General features: G+C 41.6%; 1 protein-coding gene across 4 annotated transcripts in view; it reads left to right on the plus strand.

The window, feature by feature from the left end:
• The window catches only part of fam13a (family with sequence similarity 13 member A), a 45278-nt gene extending 29167 nt beyond the window's left edge, over positions 1-16111 (plus strand). The window contains exons 13-25 of one of the 4 annotated variants that reach the window (XM_079553831.1): positions 1909-1958; positions 2154-2193; positions 7397-7553; positions 9513-9575; positions 11595-11811; positions 11892-12033; positions 12310-12391; positions 12495-12700; positions 12797-12880; positions 13305-13400; positions 15031-15227; positions 15327-15428; positions 15527-16111. In XM_079553831.1, coding sequence (XP_079409957.1) covers positions 1909-1958; positions 2154-2193; positions 7397-7553; positions 9513-9575; positions 11595-11811; positions 11892-12033; positions 12310-12391; positions 12495-12700; positions 12797-12880; positions 13305-13400; positions 15031-15227; positions 15327-15428; positions 15527-15650 — 1560 coding nt within the window. In that variant the 3' untranslated portion in view covers positions 15651-16111. Of the gene's footprint in view, positions 1-1908; positions 1959-2153; positions 2194-7396; positions 7554-9512; positions 9576-11594; positions 11812-11891; positions 12034-12309; positions 12392-12494; positions 12701-12796; positions 12881-13304; positions 13401-14160; positions 14597-15030; positions 15228-15326; positions 15429-15526 lie in introns of those variants that run through there. The other 3 variants (XM_079553832.1, XM_079553833.1, XM_079553834.1) reach the window with 3 other exon arrangements.
• Positions 16112-17267: the final 1156 nt, after the last annotated feature.

Genomic DNA, 17267 nt, shown 5'->3' on the forward strand with positions numbered 1-17267 from the left:
GTGAGTCATCCATCTCAGCGACAGTCTTTGTGGTGTGGGTCTCTTGTTTTGCTCCTCGATGTTGTAATCAATGATGTTACACAGATCGATACAACTCAATATGAGACATGCACTCCCTTTTGATTTCAGAGGCCCAAAGTACAGAAATGCTTGTTATTACGCACAACAGTAAATGGATGCCAGTTAAGGTTGATAGGAAATAGTGCAGGAGCCTAATAGTCAACCTCCTGCCTGTCTCATAATAATGTATCTTGTATCCACAGAAAGCTAAGCTAATTATTAACCACTTTTGCAGAAGTACATCAAATGTAAGAGCCCTAGACATATTGGCAATTAGTAAAGGCTTTTATCTACAAAGCAGCATGTTCCTTTTGCTGTTTTCACATGTCTCACATTGTAGCGCAGAGTTAAAAATCATAGTTCTTAAAGGATATACTATGAGTCTTTTACTATAAGTGACAGAAACTTATTCAAGCAATTGTTGGCTTTGGGAAATATACACAATTCAAAACTAGTTTCAAGGCTGACACTTAAAACATTGACATAGTTTGGTACTACTTCCTACATTTAGCAGTCAATTTATAACATGCATGTCTTTAGAGTAGGATTGAAAATAATTGTTTGCACTGTGCTTTTGGACGATCGTGACTATGAAGTTTTTTGCTTTAGTATTAAAGAAGAGTTCGAATTTTTAATACCATGACAACACTACTACTATAAATGTAATGTTAAATTTGTTCTTATGCTTGTTCAAAGATCTATTTTACACAGCTTGTGTGTATTTTCATTGACAAACAAATGTACCAATAACAGCTAAATGCACAGAGACGGCTATCTACTTCTTTTGTGCTTGGCAAGAATGAGAAAATGTCTTGTGAGGGCCCTCCCGTCGGGATATCATTAGTCCATGGCTACTTAAAGCGTCACAGAACAGCGAGAGGTCTCTGTTGCAAATTGTGCTAAGGATTTAATTAAGGTTGTGGCTTGGACACACTGTGAAGAATGCTGTAACTCAATTCATTTTTGTGACTCATCTTTCGGGACAGCTGTGCCAAAGCACCTCAGTGATCTTTGCAAATGTGTAGTTTAGATGTATGGTATGCCACAGCTCCTAAACCTATGGAAATAGATTTGTCAAGTGCCACGGTATCACCTCAGGTTGACCATTTCTGCGGGCTGCTTATGCAATGTCCAGATGACACAGTATGCTTTGACATACATATGGTTTGTGTGCAATGTTGGGCGCTTGACAAGATCATCACGGCTGTGACTGGAAATAGGAGCAAGTGCATCAAGGTCGAGCTTCCCAAAGTGAGCTTCAGGACTTCCCAGAGATTTACTAATTGTTTATGATAGCCAAATAGAAAATGTAGCCAGATATAAAACTTAGCAACCAAATGCTGACATAATACTTTAATGTATAGTGGTCTGAAATACTGTGGCAGAGAGGTTAGCCCACCCCACAGTGAGGTAATCCTTTTCCACACATGAATATGTCATTTAGTTTGTGAATTTGTCCTCAATCTTATAATATTAATGATTAGTATGTTAATCTTTATCAGCAAACATTTTGAGAAAACGTCTTGGATGAGAGTGGAAAAATTTGTAAAAATATCCATGACTTAGTTTTGAAAACTTGCTCGCCAACATGCCTGGATGACAGATACCGGAAAGATATTTAAGGCTATGCCATCTATGAAGAGACTCATTTGGCTGATGCCAATCCACTGTTTTCATTGCTTAAATCATGTTATCTTCTTTTTATCAGATTTTTATGAGTCTTTGGTTTAACTTTCTATTTATTGTCTATTTATGTTTTTATAGCCTTGCTTCTCGATGATAGCAGGCTTCATGTTATTGCTTAGTCCTATCAGTGCAATAATAGCATGGTTTATCTTTCTTTTTAAGGAGCCCTATGAGAAATATCCAGCAAAATACATGGAGGCATTCAGATACAGGTAATTGTAATAACTTCTATTTTGGCAAATTGACATAGTAAATAATCAGTATTTTAAAAGATCCTCATGTAGTTTTTGAATTACCATCAATGGTACAATTTCACACTTTCCTTGTAATTGAAGGTCAGGTTTGTGTTTGCTTAAGGTTGCTGATAAGTAACTTGATAATAAGTATACTTTTGTTTCTATTTTCAGGAATGACACTTCACTAGACAACACTCCTTCCCCTGCAGCAGTAAGTACAGCACTGTGCTCTCATACCCATGCACCAGTTATACATCACCGCCGCGTTTGACTAACTTTCAAAACCAGACGCTTTCATCTTCAATCGAACCGTCTCGAGGGCGGCGCTGTCGTGTAAAAGCTAATCCGTTAAAAACTATGAGGCTAAAATGTCACTGTTAACAAAAGTGCTTTTAAACAGAGGGGACATGTATCATCTAGGACAGTGTTTCTCAAGCTGTGGTATGCGGCAGGACAGGACATTATTTTGTGGTAATAACCGGGGATGGGCTTTTTGCGAACAGTCAGAGCTGGGAGTCATATCACAAACAAATAGCAGTCGAAATACTTTCAGAAAGATAGCAACTCGAAATGGGTTCCAACATTGGCAAACATAATCTGTAAATTGGCAACTGAGGTCAAAATCAATGCGCATATGTTTTTTTTATTATATCTGTGTTCTGATGCGTCCAGATGGCACTTGTCACAGCTCAGGTTGTAGCTCTTCCACGAGCGCCACACTGAGCCACTGAGCTGCCATCTGGGCCCGGCATGGAGCCACTCTTCAATATCCTGGTCATCAATGCCTGTGCTAGTTTATTGTTTGTCCTCTTAATAAAAGTCCAATTGGCCTATATAAAAAGAGTAAAACGATATATACAAAAAAATATATATACAAGGTCAAAGTGGGATACAACAAAATAAATAAAAACATACAATATAGTTATTAAGATAAAATCCATGAAAGACACAGAGGACCTCTCATCATTATAGAAATGCTGTGTTTATGCAGGGCACATGATGTTTTATTGGTTTGAAGATAAATAAATCAATAAATGCCCCAAATTACATCAAGGACATAAAGCATAGCTACATATTACTGCAAGAATCAAGTATATGACTCAAACATTGGTATTTTTATTATAAGGCTTACATAGTATTTAATATTTGTTACATATAACCGGATAGATGATTATGACGAACTTTGTATTTTTGAAAAAATAGAAGCAACGCACAACAGAAGTACTCTCAGAGGTGCAGATGTTGAGGAAAATCTTCATAAAAAACACAGCACACTCAAGTAGCCGATGTCCAATTTTTAATCAAGATGATGATTGTGGTTCTAAGATGAACCACAGTTCATCTTAGAACCACTGTTGTTCGAAGATGAGAAAAGAATTGATCTGATGAAGGCTCATGCCGAAACGTTATCATCATCCTGATTAAAAATTGGACATCGCCTACTTGAGTATGCGATGCTGTTTTTTTGATTTATGTACTTTGTATTTTTAAAATCTTACCAAACTTTGTTACCTTTTCTAGGTTTATGCACAATGTAGACAATATTTTGCAAATGTATCTGAAGAGTATATTTTGTTTTTCAGTCAGAAATTAAAGTTATGTATATAATATCTTATAGTCCAGGTATGTGGCAAACCTTTTGATGCAAGGGTCACATTTGGGTTTTACACTTCCCACGAGGGTCGGACCGGTTGCGAATTGGGTTCTTTTTAAAGGAACAGGCCACTGTTTTTCCATACTAAGATATGTTCTTACCTGAGCGTAGACGAGTTGATATGTACCTGTCTGGTCTTTGCGCGTGCGCTCAATCACACAAAACGACCAAAGATGTTGTTAGCATTTGGCCTCTCCCAATGTATTCCTATGGAACCAAACGGGGTGAAGTTAGAAGCGACCAAGCTCTTCCACGGGCACCCACAAAGACCAGACGGGTATGTCTCAACTCGTCTACGCTCGGGATAATAAAATATCACAGTATGGAAAAACGGTGGCCTGTTCCTTTAACAATTACAATATTCATACAGTCTCGAAGTGCTCAGCGGGCCGTATTTGGCCCCCAGGCCTTAGTTACCTCTGTTCTAGGCCGCCTGTGAGGTCATTCTGACCAACAATACCAGGACAGTCTCAAGTAACAAAGAAGCTGTTAGCTACTCCCCACTTCCTGTTTTGACAGCCATGACCCTCCAGCAGGCCTTCTAGTATCATTTGCTGTGTGTGCAAAATAGCTACCATGTTTGTGTTTTGGAAAGAAAAAAATGAGGCCATGGATTTTCTTGAAAGCTCAATCAGAGGTCATGGATTTGTTAATGCAATTTTAACAGTAACCTGTCCATTTGAATATCTTTAATTTGCCCTTAAGTCTTGTTTGCACACTCAGCACAAGCTGCCCCAAATAGAGCATTAAGCATTGTCTCATGTGCTTTCATCCCCGCCACCACCCCACACACTCGCAGACAGTCCCCTGCTGCACCAGCTGCCCCTGGGACGGTGATGTAATCGTCAACACAGATCCCGAACGTCCAGTGTTTTGAACTGAACATCTGTGCTCCTGCTAATCCGCGCCAATGCTCCTCACTGTGTCTTGAGCTGCTGCCCACTACCACACCTCCCTCAGTAGCTGCTTTCAAGCTATATCGTAGAGAGATCTTTATTGATTTTGAGGCTTATCCAGAAGGCTTTGACCCAAGCGGCGTCTCCTGCTGAGTGAACTTTTGGGGGCACCCGAGGATTACGTAAGGTACCGACACCTTGCGCGGGTTTTTCACCTCAGGGAAGAATGGTCTTATGTAACTGCCCCATTTAAGCCAACTCTTGTGCGAGTCATCCAGCGCACGCTCATTGACTTGATTGCCCTCAGCTGCTGTCGGTAGCTGCCCATTAATGGCCGACCCCTGAGCCTGCATCAAAGACTACCCAGGAAGGCTGCTTATTATGTTAAATCGACTGGTATCGGAACTGATAGACTTTCATGCCACAAGTCAGTATTGATCACATGGGAGACAGCAAAGGGCAGACTGAAGCAGATTGGCATTCAGCTGGCGTAAATTCTCTTTGAATTTTTCCCTTCTGAGGTCGGTAAAACGTCCTAGTAGTGTGCGCATACGTTTTCCATCAATGCTTTGAATGACATGATATTATAGCACATTTTCTCCCCTTTTGTATAAAGCACAAAAAAAGAAAATAATAATAAAATCAAGTTAAGATATGATGAAATAACCATGATTCAAAACACTGTACATTTAATTTAATATATTACAAAAGATGTACAAAAAAAAACATGACAAAAAGTGATGAAACAGTGACAAAAATGTAAATTAAACAAAAATGTGACCAAAAAAAAGCGATGACGTGACAAAAATGTGTGACGAAAGCACAACAAAAAAGCAATCTAAAAATTGTCAAAAAGTGACAACAATGCGGGGGAAAAGATCCGTGTGAATGAGTTTTGCAGGTCTTAGCTTTCAAATCGCATTGAGTTGCCTTGTGTACGAAATGCGCGGAATAAATAAAGTTGCCTTGCCTTGCCAAATGAGGCGTTACACCGGCCTATAGGATTTAAGCTTTTAGATTTTTAAGAGGTTAGCCAATGCTTTATGAGTGAAGGAAATTGTGGACAAAATGCAATAATATAATAGTCTTGTGTTGGATAAACATAGTACACTACAGACAATCCCATCAATCGCTATGATATATTAAGAGCAAACATATGCTTCTGCTTTCCACTTACTTACCAGACCCAATAAATACAATCTAATGAGGCTCATCCTGTACCTGCCTATTACTTATTACATATTACTCAACACATTTGTTGTTTATCTAATCGCTATAATCCTTGTGACATGTCATTCCTATGTCACATCATTCCTAAAGTTGGGATATAAACAGATTTCAATCAGGTCAGTGCAGCGTGTTCTTTGTTGTGGAGGGGGCTTTGTGTTGCCCGTCATACTTCAGAATGGTGTCGGTAACAGCTCCACTGGGGAAATTCCCCCCCCATCTCAGCCGCCAACAAGCAGCATGTTCCCAGGCTTAGTACCACTTAGTATCCAATGCAATCCACTTGACTTCGAACCAGTGAACAAATAAGCCCTGATTGGCCTTTCGCTTCAACACAACTACTCACGTTCATTTTATATAGCTCAGGATAGCATATTTGAATTGAATGTTACAAGGGGGGGAGCTGTTAGTGAAAGACAACAATGTCCATTACATGACCCAAAACAACACTAAAAGAGCAAGCAAAACTGCCAGGTCACTGCTGGTAAATACATTACACTAATTGAGAAAAAGTACACCTTGCTTTATTGTTGACACACCGTGCACTTCATATCCGAAAAACAACAACTTACAATGGAAAATCACCACAATGCTTCTTAGTCACAGGTTGCCCCTCTATATCCCGGAATATGCACCCCCAGCATTTATCAGGTGTGCTTGAAGAAGTGCGTTTCTTCTTAATTTAGCTCGGTCGCACGCCCAGACCGAAGAAACGGGACCCCCTTTGAACCCAACCATGTGCACCCTCTAAACGAATGACCAGCTGAGAATGTTCTTCCCTTGAATCATTTATCACACTGAAATTGGACTGCGCACAGTTTAGACATCATGTAGACATGGCAGTAAAAATGTGAAGTACATGTACAGTAGTGGTTGTAGTGGTGGTAGAACTGTAGTAGTAAAAAGCGGTTTGGTTACACTTTACACAGTGTAATCTGCTTTGTAACAGTCTGTAATAACTAGTACCTCCAGACTACAAATACATATTATTCCACTGTGTATGTAGCCCAGAGGTACTACACATTGTTACATAGCACATTATTGTACTAAATCTGGCAGGTACAGTTTAAGGGTAAAATAAAGTGTCACCACTGGTTTAACTGTTTGACTGTTTTCTATGCAAAGACAGATTGGGAATAGAGAAAGAAAAAAAAACAGAAACACTCCGTCAGCCTACGTGTGCTGGCTCACAATCTGTCTGCACTCCCCTCCCTCCCCACTGTGCTCATGCTGCACAAACAACAAGTACAAGGCAGCTTCTGGGTGGGGAGAGAGCGCAGCAAGAACACAAGCAGGAAGAACGGGGGGAGGCGGGTGAGGAATTCTACCAAAACGAAGAGAGAGAGAAAAAAAAAAAAAAAGTAGGCAGGTCAAGTTTACCCACTCCTCCTCTGCAACACACACGCAGTCTGAAGGAAAATGGGCGTATGTTTTGGCCCAAAGCCACCAACCAATAGGAAAGGAGGACCTGCCCATCCTGCGAGGGCAGGGCTTGCAGGGTGGGGAGGGAGGGGCGGGAGCATGTGTGCCCAACTTAAAGAGTGTGTCTTTCCCCAGGCGGTGGACATTGTGGTCATCAAGCTTTTGCTGCAAATACCACGTCTTGTTTTCTATACTGTACTCTCATGGTTGTGCAGACGCTAAGAATGAAGATCCAGGAGTCTCCCGTCGCCTGTGACACGGGGAGGACCGGTGTCGGAGGAGGGGGTTCTGACCCGGATTGCGAGAAGTCGGGCTGCGAGGACGTGCCTCGATTGGACCTGACAGCGCTCACCGAGGACAGCAACTGGGGAGGTGAGGGTCCAAGGCTAACACATGCCGTTTTGCTTCTCCTTTTAAAGCATGCATTACTCCTTTCTGGAATTATTTTGAATGTTTACTATCTGTACTGTTCCACGTTGAAAAAAACTTGGACGTGGTTCTCCACAGCTGCCTCGCTTTCCTCTTCCTGGTGTGTCCCACAGGATTTCATTTCAAAAGAGATCCTCTTAAGTTCTCCAGACGCTTTAATGTGGATGCGCGCTCGTGTGTACTGTGTGGCCAATTTGAAACAGTTACTTCTCAAGCTTGTTGTGTTGCTTCTGTTAAGTGAAGCCACATGGGACCTCCTTGTTTGTTTTCGGCACTGCCCTGAGAAGCAACAGTGCTCGAGTTGTTATCCCAAAATGTTTCACCTCTTTGGCTTGACCTACAATTCCAAGCGCTTGCTTTACTTATTGATGTTTTTGTTCTAAACCTGTTCAGATAAAATGGGTCGTTTCATTTATTCATGCGGGCCTTTTGAATGCCATTACCAATGCACAATGCAGATAGCAGTGCAGAAGCCCCATGCGCCTGCTTATCTGTCTGCATGGAGCTCAGTAGCAGCGTTTGTTTATGTAAAGGAAGTCGTGCACAATCCACTGCGATTGTTAGGGCATTGCGACACATGCTAGTTTGAGCGAGGAGGATATTGCTGTAACACTTTATAAGCCACACCAAACAGCACGCAGGAATGACAACAAACAGGTTTCTGCAGTTAAATGATTAAAAGGCTTTTCGAAGTCGGTGTCTAGAAAGAGGCATGCTTGTGTTTGCGCAAGCAGCAGTCAGGTTTAGATTTCTCGTATTGCACTAGAAATATTCCTGCGCAGCAAAAGTTCACAGCTACATGCTCTGTCGGGGCTGTGAAGGAATGATTTATAGAGCGCTCTAGTGGCCGCATGTGAATACATGAAAATGGAGAGCCTGGGAAGGGCTGGCTTTACTGTACAAGATGCTTAGTACTTGTGCTAGCTTCAGGTTGTGATCTAAATATGGCAAACTTTGGATGTTTATCTATATGTAATATCCTTGGCGGTGGATTCAGTGTATTGTTTGTTTACATATATAGCATTTACTTATAAGCAACAAACAGTAGTGAGGATGCTGTAGTTCTAATCACTTAACTGGATGCTGAAATCATGATGAATCGGCCAAAACAGCAATTATTTAAGTCATGCTGAGTCACAATTATACAATCCTGTAGCTCTTACAAAAAGGTCCTCAGACATAAACAATAGACGCATTTAGAAGCCATTACGCAAAGGGGTGGACATGTAAAAACGTGCGCGAAAAGTGTGTATGTGACATTGATAAGTAGTATCCAAACTATATGGTCTGAGTTTAGCGCAGAACATTGTGTTGTTGTGTGGGCTCCCGCAGGCTGCTCTGAAGAATGAAGGTTACTGTTATAGTTTCTTTTCCTCTGGTGGTTTTCCTCTACTCGTCTCTAACCCCCTTCCTGCTGTACACCATGTCCTCTGCGCGGATGACCTCATAGCAGGACCACAGCGGAGAATCGGCTATGACAGGCCGCTCACCCGTACAGTAGAGCGGCTTTGGCATCACACAACAAAAGTCTAAATGAATTGGGAGTTTGTTTGTCGATGGCTGGCACTGGCACTGGCACTGGCACTGGCACGCCTGTTTTTGGCCAACAAAGGGGGGGGTCAAAACATTAAGCGATTCATAAAGCATTACATTATGCAACAGTTCAGTATATTTAGAGATGGATGCGGGGAAGATGTTACTGACCTTTGTCCTAGTACACTTAGTGCCAACACTTTGGTGGGTGACCTGATATTCTCCGCGCCTCTGTCCGGCTGCCAGCAGAGATATACTAGAACAGACGTTTGGAAAAGCAGCCAGGCGATTGCATGCCCTGTCTACTAATCACACACTTCTATTAATTCATTCTATCCCCATGCTCTCTCTTTTCTCCCTTCTCCTTAGATTCGACATTCAAAAACCCAGCTTTTCTTGATTTCAAAAGCATATTCTATTCGTGTTGCGATGGTAAGTTAGTGTGAATGCTGACTTGCATCTTTCATGCTGTGGACTTCCCTGCTGTTTCTTCCTGCATGGCAACACTTCTTGTCTGGAACTCTGGCTGCAAACGGCAACCTTTAGCGAAATGGCAAAGTGGCATGTGTTGTTTTATTAGTCTGATCCTGAAGCCCATCAGCGAGCACTTGATTTAGGGGATTAATTCCCAAATGCCAGGGAGACTTAGCGAGTAGCATTAGCAGCAGCCTGCCACGTCATGAACCTTTAGAGGACAGCTGTGTGTGTGACTGCACGGCGGCACAGTGAGAAGCTGCACGTAGCTAACGGTGCAAGGGGAACCCTCGGGACTGACCTGAGGTGGAATTTGAGCTAAGTCGCTTCCCGTATAAACCACTCACCCCACTGCTAAGACAAATATCCACAGGGCACCATTTTGACTGGTTGCATACTTTTTCACAACACCTGGACTGTTTACTCAGAATATCTCCTTCTGAGTTTGTTTTGCGTTCGGGTTGTAACATCTCCCAGTGTGAAGTTACCACTCCTAATTTTCCATGACACCAACCAGATGGCTCACACCCAGCTTCATAGTGTGGTGTTTCTAGAAGGTTCTTTTCCCCGTCTCTTGTAAACCCTGATCCTTTCTCTTGTCTGGCTTCTCCAGTCTGTATCCTTGAACAGCGTTATCTTGGTAAAGGAGTCAAAACTACAGCACAGAGCCATCACTGTAGCATTTTTTTTACCGGGGTCGGGCCCTGACATTATCCCACTGAGAGGCAGAAGTGTATTAATAGCTGGGTATTGTCAAGGGTATATGCAAAGCTATTTTAACCAAACATAATTATTGCCAGACTTCACAGAGAGTGAGAGCCAGAGAGAGGCACTTTGGGAACAAAATGTGCAAGTGCCAAAGCCCCAAAGGAAGTCCCTCTTCACCCTTTGCTGCGCTGACTTTCACAGAGCTTATTTAGTTTTTAACCACAGTTTCCTGGAACTTTTCCTGATGTAATACGGATTATGAGATCTTTGGAAAATCAGCGTACTTTAAAATGCTGTTGATAAACATAGAGACAAATAACAAGTTCTAGGAGCAACACAAAGATTCATTTATAAATCAGAAAGAAAAAAATAAACGTAACGATTCAGCCTTTAATTCCTTCACTTTTAGCTTCAGGTGTCGTAGCATGTTGCATTTTTTTACTCCTTAATTGTCTGTGAGAGTAAATACTACGCTGACAGAAAAGACAAATGGAGAGAGGGACATTGTACATCCAATTTCACAATGGAGATATTTTTTTTCACTCAAACTGGCTGTAAATACTGTTTAAGTGGCGCTACCCTACCGTTAGCTTTGCCCGTTAGCCTGTTAGCCTGGATTTATTAAGGTAAAGTTACTTAGTACTGCTTTAAATTTCCTATGACAGTGTAGTCAGTGTCGAATTTAAGGAATAAGTGAACTTAAAGGCGCTATACTTAATATTTAACCTTTTTAGTCAATATGTGACAAAATAGGTCAACCATATTGACTCTATGCGGCCGTACACAACATCAACAAATCATAATACAATGCAAAGTTCATTGTATCAAACGTACATATGTGGCAAAAAGAATGTTTCCCTACAACAAGAAAAAATGTCAGGTACTACACCATAATAAAAAGTTGAGGGGGGGGTTCTGAAAACTTCCCGAACCCACTGTATAACCCACTCATAACGTTTTAAAATCCAATGTGAAGGCAAGTGCACGACGCCAGGTCCCAAACTCTGAAACATGCTGAGGCATAATATCTAGACCTAATGAATATGCAATTTATTACTGTATCCAAGAAAGAATAGTCTATGCAGTGGTGACCTCATGATTGAAATGACCGAAAACAAACCGCTTTTGCTACTTGGCAAAGCTCTCATACTGCACTCGTTTGCAGTGTGCATAATTGCTATGGAGTATATTTCCCAGCATGTCCGCATGACTCTGCCTCGGTGAATGAAACAGAATCTTGTTTGTATAATGTAATTCTGTATTTTCCAGAGCCAGTCCCGGCCTACCCACTGTTGCAGCGGGAAAGCATGGACAGAGAAGAGGCCAGGCTTTCCCCTCACGGCGGCGGGCGTCTCATCCGACAGCTGCTGGACGAGGACAGCGACCCCATGGTGTCTCCGCGGTTCTACGCCTACGGACACGGGCAGCAGTACTTAGACGATACAGAAGTGCCCCCGTCGCCGCCCAACGCGCACTCTTTCATCAGGTGAACACAGAAAAGATCCAAGAGGTCATTCTACATCACACCGAAACCGCTCTAACACGTCAAATGTGTCTGTGTTTTAGTCGCAGGAGAAGTTCGTCGCTCGGCTCCTGTGACGATGAGAAAGAGGAGCTCAGCTCTGTCCAGCTCACGAAACGGATCCACGTGCTGAAGAAAAAGATTCACAGATTCGAGGAGAGGTTCGAAGAGGACAGAAAATACAGGGTAGGTCAGGGGCCACCGGGATGATGCTATCTGAAATTACTTTCTGTGTCGCCACTTCGCCTGAAGGCCAAAAACAGTCAACAAGTAGCCCGACTAGACAGCTGAATGGATTGGTTGACTGTTCTATTTTAGGAAATTGTCGAGTCACCAGTTTTAAGGCACAGAAAGACACCGTTCTACAAGAAATGAAAAATAAAAAAAATACTCAAGATGTTATTTCAAAACACACCAGTCAGTATAATTATGATATTTATTTCTTTGTTTTGTTTCTTTCAGCCATCCCATAGTGACAAAGCAGCCAACCCAGAAGTCCTCAGATGGGTAACAGAACTGGCGAAACTCCGCAAAATGCTAAAAGGTTAAATAATAATGATAATCAATAATAATTGATATGGAAACTTCATATACACTTTTCTTTCCACCAATGGATCCAACTCACCTAAAGGCTTTATTTTTTTCAGAACACAGAATACTGAAGTCAGAAGAGGACCTGCCGCCCCTGACCCGCCAGCGCAGCAACACACTCCCCAAGAGCTTTGGTTCACAGCTGGAGAAGAAACCCCAGCAGGAGAAAGCACCCAAGCCCCCAGCGGACATCACGTTAGAGAGCATCCAGAAGAAACTGCAGGAGAAGAGGAGCGAGGTCAGCCGGCCCGAAGACATAAAGGTACAGTTAACCCCCCTTGCACGTGCTGGCTGCCTGGTGACTTTGAGCTTTGTGTTGGGGCGAACAAATCGCTGACTCGCTTCCTCCTTCTGGCAGGACATGACACGGGAGCAGATCGCAGCAGAGAAAGTGGCCCTGCAGAAAGCTCTCCTCTATTATGAGAGCATCCACGGCCGACCGGTGAGTAGCATAAAGCTTCAGTTGTTTCAAAAAATATGCTTGATGAATGACATGTTGGCCCACAAGAAAAAATGTTTTTTTACCACTCAAGCATGGCCTAGATTTCAAGTCAGGGGTGCGTAATGCCTCAAGAGTGGATGAGTGTTTGTGTACACTGAATAATATAAGAGACAAGAGAGTGCATTTCAAGTTTAGGATCTGGAATAGTTACAAAAGCCATGCCAAAATAAACTAAGCTCAGATAGAATACAAGCAGCACATTTTTGGAAAGGGCTGCGTGCAGTGACTTTCACGCTCTAAAAGGAAAGGCTGGCACTGGATTACTGCTGCAACTTTTCTGGGTTAGCTGCTACACTGAGGGATGCTTTAAACGTAATCAAAAATGAATGGGAAGCTAATGAGCCTCGACGTTTTCTTTTTTTAGGTAACCAAAAACGAGAGGCAGATGATGAAGCCTTTGTACGACCGGTACCGTCTGGTGAAGCAGATCCTGTGCCGAGCCTCCACCATCCCTGTCATTGTAAGTGGGCTATGTTTTCTTTGTTGTTTACTTATTTATTTTTTTACATAGATTGCATACACATACATTTTTTTATATACTGAACAATGCCACTATTTTGCTTCTCCATGACCTCATCTTATATTGTGTTGGTGGCATCAAGTTAATAGTGCAATTCCTTTACGAAACAGGACACCGGCACTTAATTTCATAGCAATATGGCAAATTAAAACCAGTTCCCTGTAATAGGAGTCTAAATGACCAGGAAAACACTGTTGCAATATTGATTCAGGACTACAGAATGTGTTGTCCCTCCTTGTCTGTAGTCACTGTTTTTATTTCATTCTATTTACATTTCAGTAGCGTTTAGTCGAATCTTCTCATTGGATTCAGATGTTTTGAAGTAAAAATAGAAACAGTAGCTCCTCACTTCCATTATAATCATTTGATAACCTTGTCATTATGCAAGAGCTGTATTAAGGATTGACAGTGTATAGATTATATAATGCGCTGGCACCGATCTCCCGTCATGAAAGTGCTGATGTGTCACTTTGCACATGTTGAGTTACTCAGCGTAGCGGACAGAAGCCAGTCATTTTTCAAAATATCCCAGCCAAATATATTCACGAATCTTCGACTTGAGCGATGATCTTTTGCATGTCTCATTGTAGTTGAATGAAACGCAATGACACGGCAAGAACACAGGCCTACATTATCATTTAGCGAGCAGCAGTGTTTTCAGCCTGTAAACGTGTGTCTTCCTTTTGAACGGTCACAACAGGGCTCCCCCTCCAGCAAGCGCAGAGGGCCGCTGCTACAGCCCATAATAGAGGGCGAAACCGCACTCTTCTTCGATGACATCAAGGTGACGAGCTGCTGCTGCTGCTCCTGCTCCTGCTTTAGTGAATCAGAGACTCACCTAATCTCATTTTTAGTCCAAAGCCCCCCCCCCCGGTTGAACCTGATTGCAGCTTTTATTGATTGATTGATTGATTGACTGGGAAACAGCCTTGTTTTTCCCCTTCAGTAGACAAAAGTATTGAATCTGTAGATGCCTGGTGTCCCATGTGTGGTGTGATTTGTGCAGAACGTGCTGAACGACTTGTATGAGCTTGTAGTGTGTGGGTGATTGTAACTTCTTTAGCCTGGCCAGAACTCTATTCTCTTCCAAGCAAAGGATTGAAACAGCATAAATGGATTTAGACTTTTTACTGGGAAGATAAGCCGAACTCAACGAGCTCAACGGTCACCTCAAAAACCCACTCCTACTCCATAAGCAAAATTCCCATTGATTTTTCCCATAGTCTTTTTGAATTATTTATTATGTATATTACTTTGGGTGGGTTTGGAATCCATCCATGTATGATTTAAATGGAAAAAAAAAAGACTGAAGAAAACTCTCCATCAAAATATTATGACAGGTCTGACTGGCCAGGCTAAGTAAATGTGTGTTTTTATGAAATATTTGGACTGTGAATCAGCTAACATACTTGTATATTAAATCCCCAGAGCTCGACGACTCGAATCAATTGTATTTTTGTGAAAGTGATTCGTAACCACGGACTAACCTCGCATGTTTGAATCTGGAGACCGACTCTATGCCCGACGTTCACGTGGATTGACTCGTTTTTTGTTGTTGTTATTTTCCCAGGAGGAGGAGGATGGTTCGGAAGACGACGCGGACACAAAGACGCAGTTCACGGTGACGGTGAAGCCCGATCTGAACGTGCTCAGTTTCGTAGACCACATAGACGAGGACGTGGATGGATTCATTTCTCCTGTGGACGAGCTGTCGCCGTCAAAGAACACCGCAGATATGGGGCTGTCCAACCTGCACTCCGCGACCATGTAAGTGCACAGAATGCTTTCACACCAAGTTGCATGTCGGGCGCATCTTTCCAAGTATTCCAGCAAAGCAAAATAATGAAATCTCCCCGTCTTTCACAGTCAGGAACTGGTGGAGCAGCTCCAGGAGACCCGTGAGGAGAAGAAACGAATCCGCAAAAACCTGAAAGAATTCGAGGACCAGTTTTTCAGGGAAAATGGAAGGTAGGACAAAGTTCCCCATTCACTTTTCACACCAGTCCACATCATGTTTTTTTTTTTTTTTTCCGCAACCGACTTATGTCATTTCCTTCGTCTTGCAGGAATGTTCAGAAGGAGGACCGCTCCCCTCTGGCAGTGGAGTACGGCGAATACAAACACGTCAAGGCCAAGCTGCGGCTGCTGGAAGTGCTCATCAGCAAAAGAGACTCCACCAAGTTCAAATAGAGAAAATAAAACAGACTCTCAGATGAAAAAAAAAAAAAAAAAGACTGTTACATTTCATCACTCATGGGGGCGCGGCAGGAGAACGAATCAAAATTGGCTCCCGGATAGGTTGCGTTCACTACATTCAGGAACTTGGTGCGGCTAAAGAAAGGAGGGAAGAGGCCTCTCGATGGACAACTCACTGCTTTTGAACTGAAATGATCCCAATTTTATTTCACTGACAGAGAAGACATTGAACTTTGGGACAGTTTTTGTTTCTCGTGGATAGATCCAGTAATTATAGATATTAACTATAAACTCAATTCAGCCCTTCCCTCCATTTCAGTGTTAAGCTATAGTCTCTTAAGAATTGTTGTGATTTCAGGTGAACGCAACTTATATATATATATATAAACTGTACTACTTTACTGCCACTTCAAGCTCATTTCACATAAAGCAAGACACGCACAAAGGAATCACACTTCTACTGCTAATTTATTTCTTTCAATTTCTGTTTTTTTAGTAGAACAAATGTTATGCCAATGTGATGTTTAAGTTTTAGTCTTAAAGCGAGAAAGGTTGTTTTCAAATGAGATTATGAATGGACTCTGTGTAAGGGAGAAGTTACTCTTTGTATGAATCGCTTTCTTTATTACAATACTTTTACACTGTTTTCTAATCACACTGTTGCAACCCAAAGACACACAACCAAAATAATGTGGTACTCTGTAGTTGATTGTGCATTTGTTGCGCTCGCTCTCTCTCCACTTTGAATAAGCTAAAGCCTTTTGGAATCACTGGAGTTATGGGTAGTGACCAGATGGAGGATGTTTTTGTTGGACGAGGCTGCTTCCCCTCTCGACCTCCACTTCTGTTTTATGTAAATACAGATCGCTGTGTTTGTTATTTTATTTTCTCCAAAATGGATGATTTATCAGTGTGAGTTTCTCAATGTTAACACTGGCAGACTTAATTCATTTGAGTGTGTACATTTTAGTACATAAATTGTATAAATTGTATTTTGTATATAACAAAAATGAAATCATATTTTTACTGACATGACGCTTTGTGGTCTGTGTCCTTTTGTGGAAAAATAGATTAGGAACTTTTATCTACTGCTAGATCATAGTTGGCCATTGATAATCCACACAAAACTAGTGAGGTTGACGTTGCTCAAGTGACAATGAATTCAGTCACTATAAAAAATATTTAGATTTTTTTATGCTCTGACACATGAAGAATGTGTCTATTCTACTGATGAAACATTTGAGCAACTTTTCATACGAACTTTTAAAGGCACACTGTGTTTATTATTTGGGACCATATGGTTTCCAGCAACACTAAACATATTCCTAATGACCACTTGGACACAGAAAAAGCTTTCTATGTAGTGGGTAATGATAGAATGGATTTGTATGAGGACCTGACCTATTTAAAGCTCATATCTGTTTGCTTTAAGATGAGCTGAAGCAAACAAATCCATTTAAAAGCAATTTTTCAATGGAAAATATGTGTACTAAAGTAAATGTTCTGTTCTATTTGTCTGAAATGCTCCTTATAAATCTAGGGAAACAAGGGATTGAAACTATAGCTATAACTATATTTTTCCAAAATTCAACTTCTAAATGCATGTGTAAA

This window comes from Gobius niger, assembly GCF_951799975.1.
Source record: "Gobius niger genome assembly, chromosome: 3".
Classification (NCBI taxonomy): Eukaryota; Metazoa; Chordata; class Actinopteri; order Gobiiformes; family Gobiidae; genus Gobius; species Gobius niger.